The sequence below is a fragment of the Enhydra lutris genome, unplaced genomic scaffold, assembly GCF_002288905.1.
Source record: "Enhydra lutris kenyoni isolate GAN:26980312 unplaced genomic scaffold, ASM228890v2 scaffoldscaffold1, whole genome shotgun sequence".
Lineage (NCBI taxonomy): Eukaryota > Metazoa > Chordata > Mammalia > Carnivora > Mustelidae > Enhydra > Enhydra lutris.
The window spans coordinates 52,619,252-52,639,849 of record NW_019154085.1 but is presented as its reverse complement, the minus strand read 5'-3'; the positions used below and the strand labels follow the sequence as shown (position 1 = coordinate 52,639,849).

The 20,598-nt window shown below is 36.4% G+C and overlaps 1 protein-coding gene and 1 long non-coding RNA gene across 3 annotated transcripts in view; one reads left to right on the top strand and one right to left on the bottom strand.

The window, feature by feature from the left end:
• The window catches only part of LOC111145595 (polypeptide N-acetylgalactosaminyltransferase 13), a 447,585-nt gene that overhangs the window by 31,421 nt on the left and 395,566 nt on the right, over positions 1–20,598 (bottom strand). For both annotated transcript variants that reach the window (XM_022500591.1, XM_022500602.1), the window contains exon 9: positions 8,302–8,400. In XM_022500591.1, coding sequence (XP_022356299.1) covers positions 8,302–8,400 — 99 coding nt within the window. The remainder of the gene's footprint in view (positions 1–8,301; positions 8,401–20,598) is intronic.
• Positions 1–20,598, top strand: part of LOC111145603 — a 97,164-nt gene that overhangs the window by 28,582 nt on the left and 47,984 nt on the right. The gene's annotated exons all lie outside the window — the stretch shown is intronic.

The following is a 20,598-nucleotide window of genomic DNA, read 5'->3' as shown; positions in this document are numbered from 1 at the left end:
GTCACCCAGGTGCCCCCAGACAGTATTTCTAAAGAAGTAAATAGAGATGCTTACAAGATTTTAGCTACAAGGTTATTGAGGAGCCTCACCTGTAACAGTAAAAATTCTCTAATGGTACTGTGTATTAAATAATAGGGATTAATTAAATAAGTTATAGTGTATCCATTCAAATATGCCCTGTTCAGGTTAAGTTGTTAGCCAATGGATAGCCAAAAAGAAGTTAAATTATTTGGGTTTTAAACAGTATGTCTTAAGTTTGTGAATGGAGTAGTATGTGGTCAACAGTGCAAGTACACAGAACAGTGTCAGTGAACTGCAGAGATATGAAAATGCACAGAGCCTACAGGGAATGGAAAAGTATCAGACATATGTCTACGGGACAAAAAAAAAAAAAAAAAAAAAAAACACCACCACAAACTATTAGAATATCAAATGAGACTGTGCTGGGAAGTCAGATGAGGATGAAACTATGTGGGGTTTTGTATATATACCTAACTAAGGAATACATAACTACACATAACTAAGGAATTTTTTATGTAATTCATAGGGCAGTGGAGAATTGCTGGAGATTTTCATCAAATTTAACTATAAAGTGGTATATGTAGAATGTAAGCATGGAATTCCATATGATGTGTGGTAATAAGGAGGTTTTCTGATCACATAGGTCAAAAAAGTTAGAGGCCCTAGTTATAAACAGTCTTAGACATCAGAGTCAAGGTATATTATTTTCACGATAATATGAGGATTGGGTGACCAACCAAACTTCAGAAATGTCTATGTTGGGTTTAAATTTTGGATGCTTATGTGAAAGAGAAGAAAATGAGCACATTCTGAAAACAGCTAAGTTTGAGATGCCTGCAGAGATTCCCAGTAATTAACTGGCAAGAGATTCCAGTGTTTATAAGAGAGGTTGGAGATAAAGATATAAATCTGAGGTATTAGCATCATAGGGGACATGGAACTGCTTCCAGGAATCAATTTCATCTTTTCAGAAGTAAAGAGAAGACAATCCCATAACTTCCAGTAATATACATTCTACTAGGAAACTGTAAGTTCTTTCCCATACACACACACACACACACACACACACACACACACACACACACACACACACGGGGGAACCAGGTGGTGGGTATTGGAGAGGGCACAGATTGCATGGAGCACTGGGTGTGGTGCAAAAACAATGAATACTGTTATGCTGAAAAAAAAAAAGTACCTCATTAAAAAAGAATGGTACTTCTGCAACAAAAAGAGAAAGCATAAAAGCAAGCAATGATTTAAATATATAAACTCTTTAAAAGTCTGTACTTGAAAACACACCAGAAACAAAATATCAAATCTGAAAAAGAAAATCTGGAACACATATCATGGAAGGTAATAATCTCAATAAAGTATTTTTATAAGTGGAGAAGAGAAACAAGAGCTCCCTCAACCACCAATGAAAATGTAAGCAAAGATAAAGGCAAAAAGCTGACTAGAAAATCTACAAAGTATGAATGTCAATTTTTAAATTGCTTAAATGCATTAGCATTAGAGATATAATTTTAAAAAGATAAAATGTTTCTTCCATACTAAATTGGCAAAGATGAAAACAGAATAAAGCAAAAATACAATGCCTGTTTAGGGTTGTTCAGTCTGATCACAATCCTGGGGAGCAGGATTAGATATCAATATAAATGCAATGAACATATATGTGGTGGGGAATCAGCCAGATTTAGATTCAAACAGGCTTTACCTCCTAATCATATTACCAGTCTCTCAGGGTTCCCATTAGACTCATGAGTAAAATCAGGATAGTAATAGTACGTACTTCATAGATTGTTGTGGGAATGAAAGGCAGATATGTATGTAAAATATTTACCATAGTGCCTCTTCATAGCTTAGCAATTAGTCCCATTAAACTAGTAAAACCTTAAAAGGGACAACTTGTCACAATGTATTAAAAGCCTTATAATGTTGCAAAAGTTTTGACTTGTCCGATTTACTTCCAGACAGTATTTTTATAAAGATTTTATTTATTTATCTGACAGAGATCAAGTAGGCAGAGAGGCAGGCAGAGAGAGAGGAGGAAGCAGGCTCCCTGCTGAGCAGAGAGCCTGATGCAGGGGATCATGACCTGAGCCAAACGCAGAGGCTTTAACTCACTTAGTCACCCAGGTGCCCCCAGACAGTATTTCTAAAGAAGTAAATAGAGATGCTTACAAGATTTTAGCTACAAGGTTATTGAGGAGCCTCACCTGTAACAGTAAAAATTCTCTAATGGTACTGTGTATTAAATAATAGGGATTAATTAAATAAGTTATAGTGTATCCATTCAAATATGCCCTGTTCAGGTTAAGTTGTTAGCCAATGGATAGCCAAAAAGAAGTTAAATTATTTGGGTTTTAAACAGTATGTCTTAAGTTTGTGAATGGAGTAGTATGTGGTCAACAGTGCAAGTACACAGAACAGTGTCAGTGAACTGCAGAGATATGAAAATGCACAGAGCCTACAGGGAATGGAAAAGTATCAGACATATGTCTACGGGACAAAAAAAAAAAAAAAAAAAAAACACCACCACAAACTATTAGAATATCAAATGAGACTGTGCTGGGAAGTCAGATGAGGATGAAACTATGTGGGGTTTTGTATATATACCTAACTAAGGAATACATAACTACACATAACTAAGGAATTTTTTATGTAATTCATAGGGCAGTGGAGAATTGCTGGAGATTTTCATCAAATTTAACTATAAAGTGGTATATGTAGAATGTAAGCATGGAATTCCATATGATGTGTGGTAATAAGGAGGTTTTCTGATCACATAGGTCAAAAAAGTTAGAGGCCCTAGTTATAAACAGTCTTAGACATCAGAGTCAAGGTATATTATTTTCACGATAATATGAGGATTGGGTGACCAACCAAACTTCAGAAATGTCTATGTTGGGTTTAAATTTTGGATGCTTATGTGAAAGAGAAGAAAATGAGCACATTCTGAAAACAGCTAAGTTTGAGATGCCTGCAGAGATTCCCAGTAATTAACTGGCAAGAGATTCCAGTGTTTATAAGAGAGGTTGGAGATAAAGATATAAATCTGAGGTATTAGCATCATAGGGGACATGGAACTGCTTCCAGGAATCAATTTCATCTTTTCAGAAGTAAAGAGAAGACAATCCCATAACTTCCAGTAATATACATTCTACTAGGAAACTGTAAGTTCTTTCCCATACACACACACACACACACACACACACACACACACACACACACACACACACGGTATATAAATATATATTCAAGTTTTAATCAAATTCCTATTTATTTTCATTCTTTTGAAAGTGTTTAATGTTCATCACATTATTTGTGAATGAAAGCATTTCAAGAACAGATAGGAATGGACTTTCTATTTATGTCATTATTGTTTGAAACAGAAGATTTTTATTACTAAGGTTCTAAAAGAATACCTCAAAAAAAAAAGAGTACCTCAAGATGATCAAATGTTGAATGTAATAATAATTCTACACTTGGTATCTTATTTTTACAGTATTGTTGCTACAGAAACTTCCAAGCATTCTTTCATTTTCTTGGCTAGTTTTTATTAGGTGCCTACCATATCCCAAGCCCTGGGTGGGGTGGAGGGAGAGCATGTTGGGTATTTGAGTGTTTAAGTGTTTAAGAAAAGTATTTCTGGCAACTACTGAAAAGTAAGTTTCTTCCTGATATCTCCAAGAACATTAAAAAAATAATAATAACAAAACTCCCATGCAAGGGGAAATGGTTAAGGGATAGTTGTCAACAAACACAAAACACCTTCATTTAGAAATGAAACCAAGTGGAAATGCTAAAAACAAAACAAAACAAAACAACAGTGTTAACATCTCATGAATTTTGTGCAAAAGCAAGAGTGAGAAACTTGAATATTTTATATGGGTTGGGGCTACTTTTAAAAATTTTAAACAAAATAACCATAAAAATAGATACTGCTTCCATAGTAACATAAAAGAGTAACAATAAAACACAGGGAAGGTAGCTCTGAGAATAAAATCCCAAAATTGTTCTTTTCTAAAGTAAGTAAAAAATGTAAACATCTCCTTAATTAGGGACGAACTAGGATCAATCATCCAAGAAATATTGAATTCCATCAAAGTATAAATCATAGTAGGCTTTTATGTGAAGGTTTAATTTTTTCATAATATATATTAAAACAACAGGAGAAGCAGTTCATTTTATTAAACTTAACAATATCATAGTAAGTGTGTGCATTTACCTTGCCTCTGGCATTAGCTACTGAACGAACACTTCTATTTTCTTACAGAGAAAAGAGAAACAATTGAGAATAGAAACCGAAATATGTAAAGAGAATAATTAATGTCAATAGACCAGTGTATGTCCTGAGTGTCCAGTATATGCCAAGCTAGTGTTAGTAGTTATATAAATTTCACTAAATCTTTAGAGGAAAAAAAGAAAATTGGGGGAAAGTCTTTAACCCACTTTATAATAGTAAAGCTAAAAAATATTAAATAATTTACCATAAATGACACAATTAATCAAGTCAGAGCAATGCTCTAAAATAATACTCTTTTGGGACACTGGGGTGGCTCAGGTGGTTAACATCTTCAGCTGAGGTCATGATTGAAAGGTCCTGGGAAGGAGCCCCATGTCAGCGGGGAGCCTGCTTCTCCCCCTCCCAATGCTACTCTCCCTGCTCATGTTCTCTCTCCCTCTCAAATAAATAAATAAATAAACAAATAAATAAAATCTTAGAAAAATAAAATGCTACTCTTTTATTCTCAATAGTTTAATTTTCTCTATTTTTATTTGTTTAACTCTGAAAGTAATACGTATATACAGAAAAATGTGGGGTAAAAAGTAAAGTTTCCCATTCCAACTCCTTCTTCTCACCAGAGGTAATTATACTGCAGAGAAATTTGTATGCATTTCTAACAGATTATATTGCATCTATACAAATATAGATATTATAGATATTTTATAGAGAAAAACGTTCACATACATTGTTCATAAATGAGGTAATTCAAAGTAAGTTTTATTATGGATTTTCCCCCTCTTTTTCAGTTTTCCATGACAATACTTATAGACCTCTTTCACTCAATTTGGTGACTGGAGTTTTCAGTACTATGGATGAGCCACAATTTATTTAAACATTCCTGTCTTGGTAAATATTTAGCTGTGTCCATTGCTCTGTTACAGCAAAAAGGGGTCATATAAACTTTCTTCTATGCTTATCTGTAGACATCGATAACTAATCATGTAGATGGAAAAACTCTGGTTTTAATTTCTACCTTGTATTAAGTTGACAGTGTAGAAACATCAGAATATACGTAGGTATGGGTTTTTACTTACTGTTTGTTCCCTTTATTTATGAATCCCTAAGACTGGTGTCTTTATATACTTCCAGTTACCATGACAATAACACTATTCTATGGCAATGTCTACGTAGTACTATGGTATAAGTCTATTGTTCTTTTTTTTTTTAAAAAAAGATTTTATTTTTTATCTGAAAGAGAAAGAGAGAGAGATCACAAGTAGGCAGAGAGGCAGGCAGAGGGAGAGGGGGAAGCAGGCTCCTAGTTCAGCAGGAAGCCTAATGCAGGGCTTGATCCCAGGACCCTGAGATCATGACCTGAGCCAAAGGCAGAGGCTTAACCCACTGAGCCAACCAGGTACCCCAAGTCTATTGCTCTGATTGTGAATTCTTTCATCTATTTACCTACTGTTAGTTATTAGTTACCTACCATATCCCAGGCCCTTGGCCAAGTACTAGAGATGAAGAGAAGAATAAGACATAGTCCCTGATAATAAGAAGGTTATGGTAGAGTGGCATAACTTCTTTCTAGGTATTTGAACACTTGTAAATGAGTAATGTAATTTTTAACATTTATGATCCAGGTGTTTTGTGTCATTTAGACAAATACAGGAATGCCTGGTTGTATTTTTTAATATTAATTATGGCAACTTAAAAATCAATGAGCATAATTCATCTAGATTATCTTCCTTTTCATTTCCTATCTTCATTTTCATCTGCCTTAGAATTAGGATGAAATCATAAATACTGTGTTTTTTTGGAATTCTGTAGGTCATCATGGTGCAGATAATCAGTTGACTTTTTTCATCAGCTGATGAAACACATTCTGGAGACAGTTCTACATGTCCACCCAGTATCCATGGTAAATGAACTGTAAGGACATTTACACATGTAAGGGTAGTAAAATATTCTGTGTTTTTGTGCTACAGGTATTCAAGTAACATATTTCTGGCCAAAGAGACTTATAGGGAGGGGGGTAAAAAGCCTTTAGGAAGTTTTGTTTTTCCCAATAAAAGGTCAGTCATGACTACTGCAGTTCTCTACCCCAACTTCTTCCTGCCCTGAATGTGGATATGATGTCTAGAGTTTCAGCAGCCCTCATGTGACCAGCTGATGGTAAAAGTTAATTTTAAGGACTGAAGAATGGAAAGTTAGAAAGTTTTTGATTTCTTGACAAAGTCACTGAAGACCTGAACAAATGTCAAGAGTTGACTACCTTCAGATCTCTTATTTCCATTTGGAAAAAATTAAACTCTGCATAGTTAGACCACGAACAGTTAAGCTGTTGGCCATTTCCAAATGAATTCACTGGGATTCTATTGGTTTTGGTAGTAGAGGTCTCTGAATCAATATAAAAGCTGGACCATTTGTGAATGCTCTGCCATTGTTCTGTCTGTATTGTTTTTTCCTATTATTCTCTTTCATGAAGTTATTTTTCCATGCTGTAATTTAGAAAGTTTGATTTAAATATTTTTCTGCTTAAGTTGAAATTTTAGAACACTAATTAGGATTTTAATAATTTTTTTTGTTTTTTTTTTTTAAGAGGAAAATTTAATTTTTGAATGTTCTCCATTTAATCACACAGGTCCTATTTGAAGTATGGGGTCAAAATGCAACAGGGCTACTGCTTTTTCCCTGGAGATTTTTTTTTTAAACATATAATGTATTATTTGTTTCAGGGATACAGGTCTGTGATTCATCAGTCTTACACAATTCACAGTGCTCACCACAACAAATGCCCTCCCCAGTGTCCATCCCCCAGCCACCCCATCTCTCCCAACACCCTCCCTCCAACAACCCTCAGTTTGTTTCCTGAGATTATGAGTCTCTTATGTTTGTCTCCTTCTCTGGTTTCATCTTGTTTCATCTTTCCCCTCCTTTCCCCTATGATCCCCTGTCTTGTTTCTCAAATTCCTCATATCAGTGAGATCATATGATAATTGTCTTTCTCTGACTGACTTATTTTGCTTAGCATGATACCCTCTAGTTCCATTCACATCCTTGCAAATGGCAAGATTTTGGGGGTTTTTGATGGCTACATAGTACTCCATTGTATTCAGCTGCATTACCAATATAACCATGATGTTGTGCTGCATAGAATAACTTTTACTTCCTAATTTCACTCTAATACACTAGATGAAGAACTCACTGATGTGTTTCTCCTCATTTTTTTGGACAGCTTGTCTATAGAGGATTAGCTACCTCAAACTCTGTTATGAATTCCTACAAACTCTAAATTCTGCCTCTCAAAATGGCCACGACAGTAGGGCTGCTCCACCTGAAGGCTCAGGGCTAGGCAGCCTCCACATGACCCACCTTGCCAAGCCACTGTCAAACATTTTATTAAAAAGAGTACAAGGATCCCTGTTATAGTCCGACAGATCTCTGATAACTGGACAGCAACACACAAAAAGGTTGGCCTAGACTCTTAATCAACCATCAGTTTTGTTTAAACACTTCATTTTTACCTGGTTCAAAGGGCATCTTCAGAGAGCCAAAGTGCAAATCTAACAGATGTGCTTATCACGCATTTTCAACTTTACTGAACCTCAGAAATTTATAGAAAACATGATATATATAAACACTTAAAAAAGAAATTTAGAATAATCACTGTTGGAAAACATCACTGTTCTTGAGGGATTATTTTATACTACTTGGTTAATAGAATAAAACTTACTGTTCATTTGCTCATATATGGTGAAATGAGATCAGTCAAAAATATTTGGCTATCTTCATTAATTGGGCTCACTTATTAAATTCTATTTATTTAAATGCTATAGTATTTATTTATTAAATTCTGTAGTGTTTTCTTAAGATAGTGGGATTAATAAGATAGCCAAAGTAGTTCTTGATTTGAATGTCCATTAATTTCCTAAGCTAAGACTTTACTGTTATTGGCATGTGAGTCATGGTTTACTGTGACAGTTTTCACAGCAATACTTTCCCCCCAAAGACGAAGTTGATTAAAAAAAAAAAAAAAGAGAGAGAGAGTTTACCTGATTTCCTCCCATACCATGACAGTTGAATATACCCACTTTTTCATTTTCCTTGCGGCCCATGTTGTCTAAACACTGGTTGGTTTCAACATTTCTTATCTAAAGGAAACACACAAAAACAGAAGTCAGATAGTGATTTAAGTGAGAAAATCTTCCTGGTGTTATCAGATTGTAGATTGATAATAAGATGATGCATGTTTGCAAGGAAATTTCCCCAAGAAGAACACACTGTTTTAAATATTTATTTTTCCATGTCCAGTCTTAATTTTGTGTCAATTTCTATCTCCTACGGTAGTAAATGTGAACAGCAATGGCATTGCCATTAGCATCTAATCAAGAGGCACTCCTCATTTATAGCACAGTATCAGAGAAAGAGGAAACATTACAAATTAGTCATTCTTCTCCATATCCTCTTAAAATTAGTACAGTTGCCAAATTCCGCTCAAAAAGCCAGTCTATTCTTGAACTCCTATGGTACCATATGCAAAGGAATTGAAACAAATTGGTTAAATATTCAAATTAATGTGTTTTAGGTTGTTTTATTACTAGATGTTCCATCCTGTTAGTAAAGATTAATTATTGTTTATTTCTGTAGCTAAAACATAGTCACACATCTTTTTTCATCCCTAATGCCAAACTTAATGGAAAAGAGTTGACCCTAAGAAAAGCTATTACAAGACTAAATGGTAATTTCACATTAAAAATCCCTTAAAAACAAGATTAAACTGCCAACTGCAAACATAAGATTCTCGGTTTATACTCAAATACTGCATTAGTTCCATAATTAACATAATGTTAATATGTATTTGAGACACATGTAATTACAAAAGCCATTCACTGAATTTAAAGATGCTAAAATTACTAAATCAAGCACAAATGAATAATAAAAATGGCATTTCGAAAAAATGGAATGTTTTTAATTTCTTCTATTATTTTAAACCCCAAGTATGTATTGATATCTGTCCACTCTGTTTCTGAAAAGTTCTTATCTCTGACTCTTCTTAGAACATGCATATTTCACTGTTCACTCATACATTACTTGCATGTATCTGTTTAGTTATCTATGCTTTAAGCACTCATTTCTTCATATTGGCAAATTAATAAGATCAAAAACTTCTCAAACGGATGGGTTAGGTATATATGAATCACTTTTTTTGTATGATGCAGAGCCCCAAAGTCAAGTAATGGCTCCTGGAGTTGGGAAAAATGGTGTGATCTGCATTAAGGCCCCAGTCAGCAACTGAGAAGAGTGGGGACCGGAGTTCATACTTTGCAAGGATTGGAAAGAACTGAGCACAACTGTCAAGCCCTGTTCCAATGCCTTGAAATTTAGAGCAGGATTATAGATGCTCCCATGGAGAAATCTGAGCAGCAACCCATTAGAAAGGGCAGAACACACCGTGACTATCAAAGAGAAAGGGGGGGGCGCGGCGCCTGAGTGGCTCAGTAGCTTAACCTTCAGACTCTTGGTTCCACCTCGGGTCCTGGACAGAGTCCCTTGTCCTGCTAAGCAGAAAGTGTGCTTCCCTTCTCCCCTTCCTTCTGATCACCAGCACCCCCGCCAACAACATGTGCACTCTATTTCTAAAATAAATAAATATTTTAAAAAATAAAGAGAAAAGTTACAAGCTTCAAGAAGAAAAATGCTGTTCAAGTTCCATACTGGTAAGTTTGGGTTATCTGGTGTAGGTTGGTTCAGGCACTGGAGGATACCGAGCCTATACGCAAAGGTTAAAGATTTTTTGGGACCTGTAGCTAGGACAGGAGTGAGAAAGGTAACAACTGATAGATGATGCTGTATATCAGTCTGTTTATGTTTCACATAATCTAATCAGTATGCCACATATAACTTTATTTTTAAGTCCTTTATATGAACTTTTCTTGTTAACATTTCACAAAAGACAGACTTCTTGAGAAACAGTAAAATGATGTATTGTTATTTATTAATCTAAAAAAGTATGGGAGAGTGTAAACAATAATATTTACAGGAATAAATATCTCATAAAATGATTAATTCACCTTTACATGTAATCTATGCAATCTGATTCAAAGGACCTTGGCTAGATTGCTGGTACTTGAAAAAATACTAGTTAATAATTACAGGGGCTAGAAGCTGAGTCATTTATAAAATTTTGTCTCTTTGCTGAATGACAGAAGATTCAAAGCCATTTTCAGGCCAGTACATACTCTGACAGAAGCATTTCAAAGAGACATGATAGATTCATATCAACCTACTTTTTGACAAATTAAGCACAGAACAAGAATGCTTCCAAAGTATTTTGTCCCCAGTAAGAGACTATTATTTATTTTTTTGAAGAATTTATTAATTTATTTGACAGAGAGAGAGACAACAAGAGAGAGAACACAAGCAGTGGGGAGTGGGAGAGGGAGAAGCAGGCTTCCTGTGGAGTGACGGGTGGCTCGATCCCAGGACCCTGGGATCGTGACCTGAGCCAAAGGCAGGTGCTTAACAACTGAGTCACCCAGGTTCCCATTATCTATTTTTTTTTTAAAGATTTTATTTATTTATTTGACAGACAAAGACCACAGGTAGGCAGAGAGGCAGGCAGAGAGAGAGGAGGAAGCAGGCTCCCTGCTGAGCAGAGAGCCCGATGTGGGGCTTGATCCCAGGACCTGGGATCATGACCTGAGCCGAAGGCAGAGGCTTTAACCCACTGAGCCACCCAGGCATCCCCCCATTATCTACTTTTTATAATAGGTACACTTGGTCTACAGCCTCTCTTATGAGTGAATGCACTCATTCACTCAACAAATATTACTGAGAATATGTGTACTTCATGTACCATTTAAGGTACTGAGGATACTGAAGTGAACAGAGTAAACCTAGTCCATTCCCTGGAGTTTGTATTTTAGAAGAAAAGAGTGCGATACCCAAATACATTCATAATATAACAGAAGATCAAGAACTTCCGTGAAGAACTATCAAGTACAGTAAGAGCAGACAAAGTACTACGCTATATCAGATAGGGAATTAGGAAAGGCCACTTGGAGAAAACAATACTTGAAAAGATACCTTAGTAAATTGAGAGAGCAGCCGGATTTCCATGTGTATGGAACAGCATTCTAGAGAGAGGGAATAGCCAAAGGATGTTCTCTGCAGCTGAGAAAACTGGCTGAAATAAGCTAGCAATGGGGCAGGGTGTGGGGAACAAGGGTGGAGGAGAGAGGTATCCAAGACCAGATCATGTAGGAAATCATAAGTTTCTACACATGAGGATGACTATTAATAGCTTATACTGGCTGCTGTGTGGAGAGCAGATTAGAGGGAGGCAGGAATGGAAGCAGAGAAACACTTAAGGGGACTCTCACAGTCATGCCAGCTAGAGATGGTGGCTACTTGAACTAACAGGATAACAGCAGAGGTGGATAGGTCAAATTTGGGATATTTTTACTTTAAGATTTACTTACTTATTTATTTATTTTCTATAGAGAGAGAGAGAGAGACAGCGCAAGTGCGTGTGGGAGGAGGGGCAGAAGGGGAAGAAGGGACAGAGGGAAAGAATCCCAAGTAGATTTGCATGGAGCCCAGAGCCTGGAGCTGGAGCCCAAAGGTTGGGGTGAGGTGGGGGGTGGTGGTTGGGACATGCTCTTAGGACCCTAAGATCATGACCTGAACTAAAACCAAGAGCCTGATGCTCAACCAACTGAGCCACCTAGATGTCCCAATTTGGGATGTTTTTAAGATAGAACCAAGTAAGACTTGCAATTGAATCTGCTGACATAAGCTATGAGAGGAGGAAAAGAGATCAAGAATTTTGCTTGAGCAAATGGACAAATGATGTTTCCATTTACTAGGAACAATATTCTGATTTCCTGCATGTTGATAAATATATCTGTAGCCTTTGTATTAGAAAATCAATTTGGTATATATGAAGTCCTTGGCCCACCATTTATTTCCTTGAGTATCTTTAAAATGTTATTGCTATTTACTTCTAACACAAGTAGCTGCTTTTGGAAAGTCTGACGATACTCTGGTTTTCTTTACCTTATTCTTTTTTACAAATCTCTATTTGCTTGAATGCCAAACTGATTTTATTTTTTTTAAGTTCAATAGGTTTACCACAATGTATCTTAATATTGTTTATTCTGGATCACCCTTTCAGATAGACAGCATTCCTTTTCTTTTTTTTTTTTTTTTAAGATTTTATTTATTCATTTGACAGAGATCACAAGTAGGCAGAGAGGCAGGCAGAGAGAGAGGAGGAAGCAGGCTCCCTGCTGAGCAGAGAGCCTGATGAGGGGCTTGATCCCAGGACCCTGGGATCATGACCTGAGCTGAAGGCAGAGGCTTTAACCCACTGAGCTATCCAGGTTCCCCAGCATTCCTTTTCAATATGCAGTTTCAATTTTATTTCAGGCACATTTTCTTTAATTATAAGTATTAATGTTCACTTTGTCTTGTTACTTTGATTTTTCTCACTAGGAAATCTATTATTTTGGATCTTGTTGCTTATCTCTCTATATGCCACCTTCTATTAAAAGTGGATTATTGAGGTTTTGGGGTTACTGACTCATGTGATGTTTCAAATTTAGCCTTTGTTTCTAAATGAATTCCTTCTTTAATTTCTAAATCCTTACTGCATTTCTGGCCCTTATTTCAGAGGTATTTCTAAATTTGATTTATAGTGTTCTTTTGCACATTTTATCATTATACAATTTCTTTTAGCTTGCTTTGAAATATTAGATTGCACTTTTCCCATCTATGAGCACAAAGCTTTGGTGTCCTTGCCTTGTTTGTAGAGAGATCATCTTCCTCCTTATTTTCTTTATTCTTATTGTGGCCAGTCTCTTCCATTATTGCTGCTGTTCTTATTGTTGGATGAGTCCAATTCTCCTGGTCTTTTAAGAGACAGGTTTGATCAGGAGACCATTTCTTTCTTTTCTTTTTTGGGCAATCCCCTGGCATCTTTAAAATTATCCTGTTGCCTGCTTCCCAAGTCCGTGCATTCCCATTTAGTTGGTAGAGGGTATAATTTGGCCATTGGGGTTTTAAATTCTTCCCCAGGTAATTTTTTTTTTTTAAGATTTTATTTAGTTGAGAGAGTAGGAGAACACAAGCAGGGGCAAGGGGAGTGGGAAAGGGAGAAACACGCTCCCCACTGAGCAGGAGGCTGGATGCGGGGCTTGATCCCAGGACCTTGGGATCATGACCTAAGCTGAAGGCAGATGCTTAACCCACTGAGTACCCAGGTGCCCCTCCACGGGTAATTCTAATGTGCAGTGAAGTTTAGCAATTACCATTCTGGAGGGAGGTGTGCAGTGTCTTGATGTTAAATGGTGACATTACAATTACAATCACTTTTTCTTTTTAAAGTAACTTCTTTTTCAGTGGGTCCCTCTGGGAAAGCTTTTAGAATGTACTTCTGCTTGGCCTCACCCTCATAGATTATGATCCAAATGGTCTGGAGTAGGACCAGGAGAGAGCATAAAGCTCTTCAAATGATTTGAATGTATATTCAGGGTGGAAACCCCTCGTATCAAGAGCATACGATGGAGTACTTGGTAGCTGAAGGCTTAGCTATTTTGTGAATCAGTCTGAAAATTCTGGATGCTGGTGGAAAGAAAGGGAGGTTTTCATAGTAAAGCTGATTCCTTTTGTACCCAGTGGGGAAGCTGAAGGGCAAAGGTTTCCAGCTGTCCCTGACAGGAAAGGTTTACACAGGAGACCACTTCTAACTTTACAAGTCTAGCTCTCCTGCTCCTGTACTTTTCTGAAGAGTTGAAAAAAAATGCCTTCTATTTTTTGAGATCTCTGGGTTCTGTTCATTGCTCCTATTTTCATCTGGACCTCCCATTTTCTTTGTCCCTATTGTCTCTACAAATATTATCTCAATTGTGCTTTACTCCTTGAAGTTTCTCCTAAGAAGAATTTCCACTAGTGAATTTTAAGACATCCACACAGGTCTCAGGGTGCTCAGGCCTTTCAGACATTAGAAAGGAGACTTTGCACTGACTTACAAATTGGATTGTATAAAAACACCTCTCCTAGTTTCAGCTACTATTCTCAAACTGGCCTGAAGCAATTTCTCATTTGTATCTGTTGGCAATTTGGGTGTAATCTGGTCTCATTTCCATCAGGCATCTCATCACTTTCCTTTGCTTTCCTTCCACAGAGTATCACATGGCCATGAAAGTGATAGCTCATATTTTGGGATTTGTGAGAATACCTGTCATCTGATTTTGTGGTCAGTGTTTTTCATTGATTTTTGGTTTGCTATCCTGGATGCACTTTCTGTTTTAACTATGTCACTGCTGCTAATATTTTTTTTTTTTTTTTCCAAGACAGACTGATTTAGGGACTTCATGAAAAGAATCTTGTGCTATTTTGGATGTGTTCTAACTATTCCACAAAATGGTTTGATCATTTCTGGCCATGTAATATTCTGTCCCTTAGGATATAGCAGGGGCTAAGAAGATACAAAACAGAAACTCAAGTCAAAGCTGGTGAGGTTGGCTAGACTTGTGATCTGGGCTAAAAACAAATAGGACTCGGGGGTTCAGGATAATTGTCAGAATGAGATGAGGTGACTAACACTACCACAACCACCAATAATAATAATTAGCAATTGTACTTGTATGTGTTATGTGCTGTTCTCAGCACTTATATATAATAGGTAATTTACCACCAACCTATTACCCCCATTTCATAAATGAAAACATTAAGATACAATGAAGTTAAATAATTTGCCCAAATAAGGAACTGAAAGTTATTATAATTCTGACATCCAGACAGGCAGGCAGTATTTGTCAGAAAGGAGGTGTGGAAGGAGCAAGAAGGGCTGGGTTGTAGCTAACCTGAGTAAAGGTTACAACAGGTCATTCAGACAATAGTGAAGACACATGGAAAAAGGAACATGAAAGCAGGCTAGGATCAAACCTAGGGGACCAAGTCTACATGCTAAGTGCCACACTCCTGGGCTGAGGTCATGTAAATAATTTCTGGCTATGGCCAGGATGACATTAGGCATAATAGGTAAGACACAGAATGTCAGGAACAGGAGTTATCAAAGCCAACTAACTAACTAACTAACTAACTAAATAAATAAAAGAGACACTTCATCTAAATAGAGACAATATCAAAAGGTTTATGTCGGGGTGCCTGGGTGGCTCAGTCATTAAGCGTCTGCCTTTGGCTCAGGTCATGATCCCAGGGTCCTGGGTTCGAGACCCACATCGGGCTTCCTGCTCAGCGGGAAGCCTGCTTCTCCCTCTCCTGCTTCCACTCCCCCTCCTGAGTTCCCTCTCTCACTGTCTCTCTGTCAAATAAATAAATAAAATCTTTAAAAAAAAAAGGTTTATGTCACTAGAGCTATAATATTCAGACTTAAAAAAAATGCATGCACACTTAGAAGGCAGGTTAGTGTACATTAGGTTGTTCTCAAGTCAATGAAACCAAAACTATAGGAAATCTGCTATACTGTCTTCAAAATATAAAAATGGTCATAAATGTGTACTGACAATCCTCATCAAGCAAATCTTACTGCAAATTATGATACTGGCATACAGAAAGGTTCAGTCTATGCTCCTTATATTTGAGATGCAAAGGATGATCTGATTTAGGATGATCTCGTATGATTTTCCAATCAGAACCTTTCTAAGAATACCCTGGAAGCTCACAGAATGTTATTTAAGCAAAAAAGCGAATTTTAGGAAAGACCCTGATCTTGTCACTGGTACCATATTATCCGACAACACCAATTACTTGGCCATGCCAGTAACTCTGAGAAAAATCTAGGCAAACAACCACTGATGATCTCTCATTCATTAGAAATTCCTTACAGATTTTGTTTTATGACCTGTATCCACATAAGTAGAGCACACTGGTAGTTCTCAAATCTGGAAAATTCTTTCGAATCATTCTTTATGTTATGGCATAGATTTGATTATGTGGCATAGGGCCAGCTTAGTTTTAACTTTAATTATTGTCTACTTTGAGATGCCTTTGTTTACACATAATCTTTTATTGCTTGAAAACAATTTTTAATGACATAAAATTGAGATATTTTTCCCACTTGCATTTTTATGTTTGAAATCAGCAAGCCTTTTTCTAAATTTTTCTACTCAGCAGCATCGTTGGTAATGTTCTTACCACTTAGTTTGTTCATTAGCTCATGCTCCCTCTGCTGGATTGTAACAGCAAGAAACAATGAGAACTCTCAATTTAAAAAAAGAGGCATATACTCCCCCTCAGCCTCATACCTTTGCATTTCAAAACCAATATGTAAAATCCATTCTAAAGATAATAATCTAAACTTAAACTAGCTTTTTTTTTGCTTTAATTACTCCAACACATGCTTATCCTTCAATTGCACATTATGTTATTCATTATCATTATTTTACATATGTCAACCTCATTTGGTTTCTCTTTACTTGAAGAAAATAGGCACATTTGCAGTGAATTCCAGTTGAATGTTAATGTTTCCATATTATAATTGCTCTAGTGAATATGCATTTAAGTATATTTTCTCTTTACCAAATTGTGCATAAATCAGAAGGATGGGTGCAATATCTATGTATTTAACAAATGCAAGCTGACTGCTTATGTAGACTGAGGTTTAAAATGCCCTGCTTGGGCCCCAGGAGGGCTCAGTCAGTTAAGCATTAGACTCTTGATTTCAGCTCAAGTTATGATCTCAGGAGTGTGAGATCAAGCCCTGAATAGGGCTCTGTGCTTGGCATGGAATCTGCTTAGGATTCTCTATCTCCCTCTGCCTTGCTGCCCACCCCCCACCCCAGGAGCTCTCAAATAAATAAATAAATAAATAAGTAAGTAAGTAAGTAAGTAAGTAGAAAGCCCTGATTAGTTACTACAAGACTTAAAAGTTCTGGTTACATGATAGACTAAGCCCTGTCCAACACACACACAAAGTAAAGAACATGGAAAATTGAACATTTACATTTACTTTAGTGGATAACAAAAACAAGCAACAAGAATACTGGGAGAATTCAGTAAATGCCCAACTAGCAAAGAGTATGTTACCAATTGTTTGTGCCAATATCTACCTGAGTAATAAAATTATAATTAATTCTAGTCTAATGATCAGCAGTGTGAAGTAAAAAATATTTTTTCAGGTGATAAACTCACTCACTTTGTTCACAGATGGGCTACACAGCCCAATAGTCTTTAAAGTTAACATCTGATGAAGAGTAACATCTTTTTTTTTTCCTGTACATAAGCCTGTTCAGTTACACTAGGTTGAAAATTAACTACTGGGTCACAAAGAGTTTGTGAAATAGAATTGTGGGCAAAGAGAATGCTCTGATTCATGTAAGTCGTCTAAAAGAAGCCTTCCTCGCTGGTTATCCTAGCGAAAGGTCAGGAATTTGCGAATCTATAAATAGATCTCCTGATTACCAACCGAGGGTAAATCTCTAAGCGTTTTCATGTCTGAATTTGGCAGTCACTGATGGTACCCTTAATCCCTGCGGCTGAGCGGCTTCAAGTGCCTATTTTTAGTTACATAAATTTGCTTTTTAACAAAATTTATGGAATACAGTACCAATATGTACCAGAATCTTAACTAGTTGTTACGGTTAAAGGATACAAAAGGAAAAGGAATTCTGAGCTTGAGTAGGCAATCCGAAACGCAGAGACTGATGTCTATACACCTTTGAAGCAAGATGTAAATCGTAAGCAAATGTGAACCGTTAAGCCCCAAGAGTTAAGTCATTTGGCTACAGAAATCCACTTCTCCCTGTTGCCCTACATAGCTCACAATACTTCTTTTTTTTTTTTTTTCTCAAAATGCTGGCCTGTCATAGGCCCCCAAATATGAAGCATTATGACTTTAGAATCCCCATTTTTCAATCCTATCATACTTGAATTTGCCTTTATATTAACAAGATCAAAACCCGACATGTTAAATCTATATAAGCTAAAGGGCTGGTTAGGAAAGAATTTAATGTTGGAAAGAACTTGACTTCTTTATTCCATTATGATATGCTTACTGAGCCTAAAAGGCACATGCTGCATTAAGCTACTTAAAGGTTTTAGTTCAAAGCAATTGCACAGCTTTTAACTTCCCATTGAAAATTGCATGTAATTCATGGGCTGGTTAAAGAATATTTCAATTACCTGAGTAAAATTCAAACATAACAAATTAAGATACTGGTATCAATAATTTTCCTAATGATTATTCTGGTGATGATATAGGATAATGAGAAACTGAATATCATATTTGCATCTTTCAATATAGCTAAAAATGTTATAAAGAGAAGTTAAGAGAGAAGAGTTTTTATTCACCAATACACTGCAATATTAAATAATAGGCTTTGAGCAACATTGAAACTTAAGGAAATTGTGAACTGTTAAATCCTACCAAATTCATTTTATATTAATGATGAGTACCTATGAAAAATATACATATCACAAAGAAATCATTTGTTATCTTGATAAGTAGGTTGGACATCTGATACCACTTTGAGATATTAACTATCTGGGAAGAAAAAAAATGCCCTCATATTTAAGGAAAGATAGCTTTTTACTTTCTTCTAAAAATGATTAATGGCAGGCAGTAAGAAAGAAAATCTTTAAGTAAATGTCTGTTGTCCATTAACAGTTCATCCCAAACTCATTATCAAAATGTCTGTCTTAAATTATGTATATGTGACTATGCAAAATCAAATTGGGAAGTAGTGCTTGGTAAAATTGTCCTTCTGTTTCCATGGAAACAGATGCTGGGTTGCATCTCTTTAAGGCTGGTTTCAAAGTGGAAAACTACAGCACAATAATATCCCAAAAAGTTTAAAATTTAACATATCTCACAGATTTTTTTTGAATTTATCAGGGGTTTTAAAGCAGCAGTTTATAGCATGACTCTATACTTCACGTAGGGTATCTTTAATTTCTCTGATTTTTTTTTTTTTTTTTGGATTGATTTATTTATTTGAGAGAGAGCATGGGGGCTGTGGGGAGGGGTGGAGGGAAAGGGAGAGAGAATCTCAAGCAGACTTCCTGCTGAGTGTGGAGCCCAGCCCAGGGCTTGATCCCAGGACCTCAAGACCATGACCTGGGCCAAAATCAAGAGTTGGACACTTAACTGACTAAGGGACCCAGACTCCCCTATTTCTCTGAATTTCTTAACTATTTGTTTCTTTTTTGCCATCTCTCCTGCCCCCATTTCAGTAGAACGGCTTAAGAGTAAAGGGCTTCGTCATTGGACTTTTTATCCTTAGCATGTAACATATAGGCTCCAACTCCACCTCTTATTTAACGAAAGCATTCTGAATAAATAAACTATAATAATACAACCTATTTTGTCCTTCTAACTTAAAGAAAAAATGAGCATTAGTGTCAGACTAACATTTATTTTAATCCTGACTTTAATAGTGAGCTCAATGACCCACAGATAAATCACATAAACTTTCTACATGTCAGTTCCATTTTCAGTTGGGATCCTAACAAAACTGAAGTCATGGATTTGAGATTTTTGTTTTATTTTTGGAGTTGAGATTTTTAAATAATATAATTGTTATAAAGCATCTAGCATAATGTTTGACTTAATAAGGAAACAGTAAATGGTAGCTATAATAATACAATAACTATTACTATTGCTGCTACTACTTCTTGCCAGACATTGTGCTAAGTACTCTAGGTCTTCAGTCATCACTATATCCCTTTCTGATTATCTCCACACTGCCGACGGGGGCCATACAGGATACCTAGAGCCACTCCAGAGCTAGACTGTGAGGTCAGGATTTAAACCTTCCTCTGCCTGCCTCTAAGGCCTGTTTTGTGTGTGTGTGTTTCGTTTTGTTTTGTTTTGTTTAATACAAGCTGCCTCTTCTTGGATATGTTTTAAAAACCCAGAAAGGTACAGTCTCTTTCTTTCAAACTATTTCTGTACATTAAAATATGGCCACCCGATCCATCACAGAAGACAGCTAATTCAAAATCTGTAGGTTGTACAAAGGAATTTGCCCACACTCTATTTTTCCTTTTTCAGGAAGTCAGTTAATTAGGTTTCCTTGATGTAGTACAGGAAACCATAAAATTGGATTTTTAACACAGAAGTAAACATCTAGATTGTTTTAGAGTCCTTCTCAGGAGTCACTCTGGTGGCCCCAGAAAATTTCTCGAAAGTCCTCCTTACTCATATCTGTTTCGTTATAGGCCCTGGTTATACCTCCTTTTAGAAAAAGTAATCAGTGTTCATTCATCAGCTGAGTCCCCTGACTGCAGCAGGAGCAACACTCTATGACAGGAACAGAAACATGCTCTTCTTCTTACAGTACAAGTCAGGTTCACAATTGTTGAAACAAACTTTTCAGTAAAGA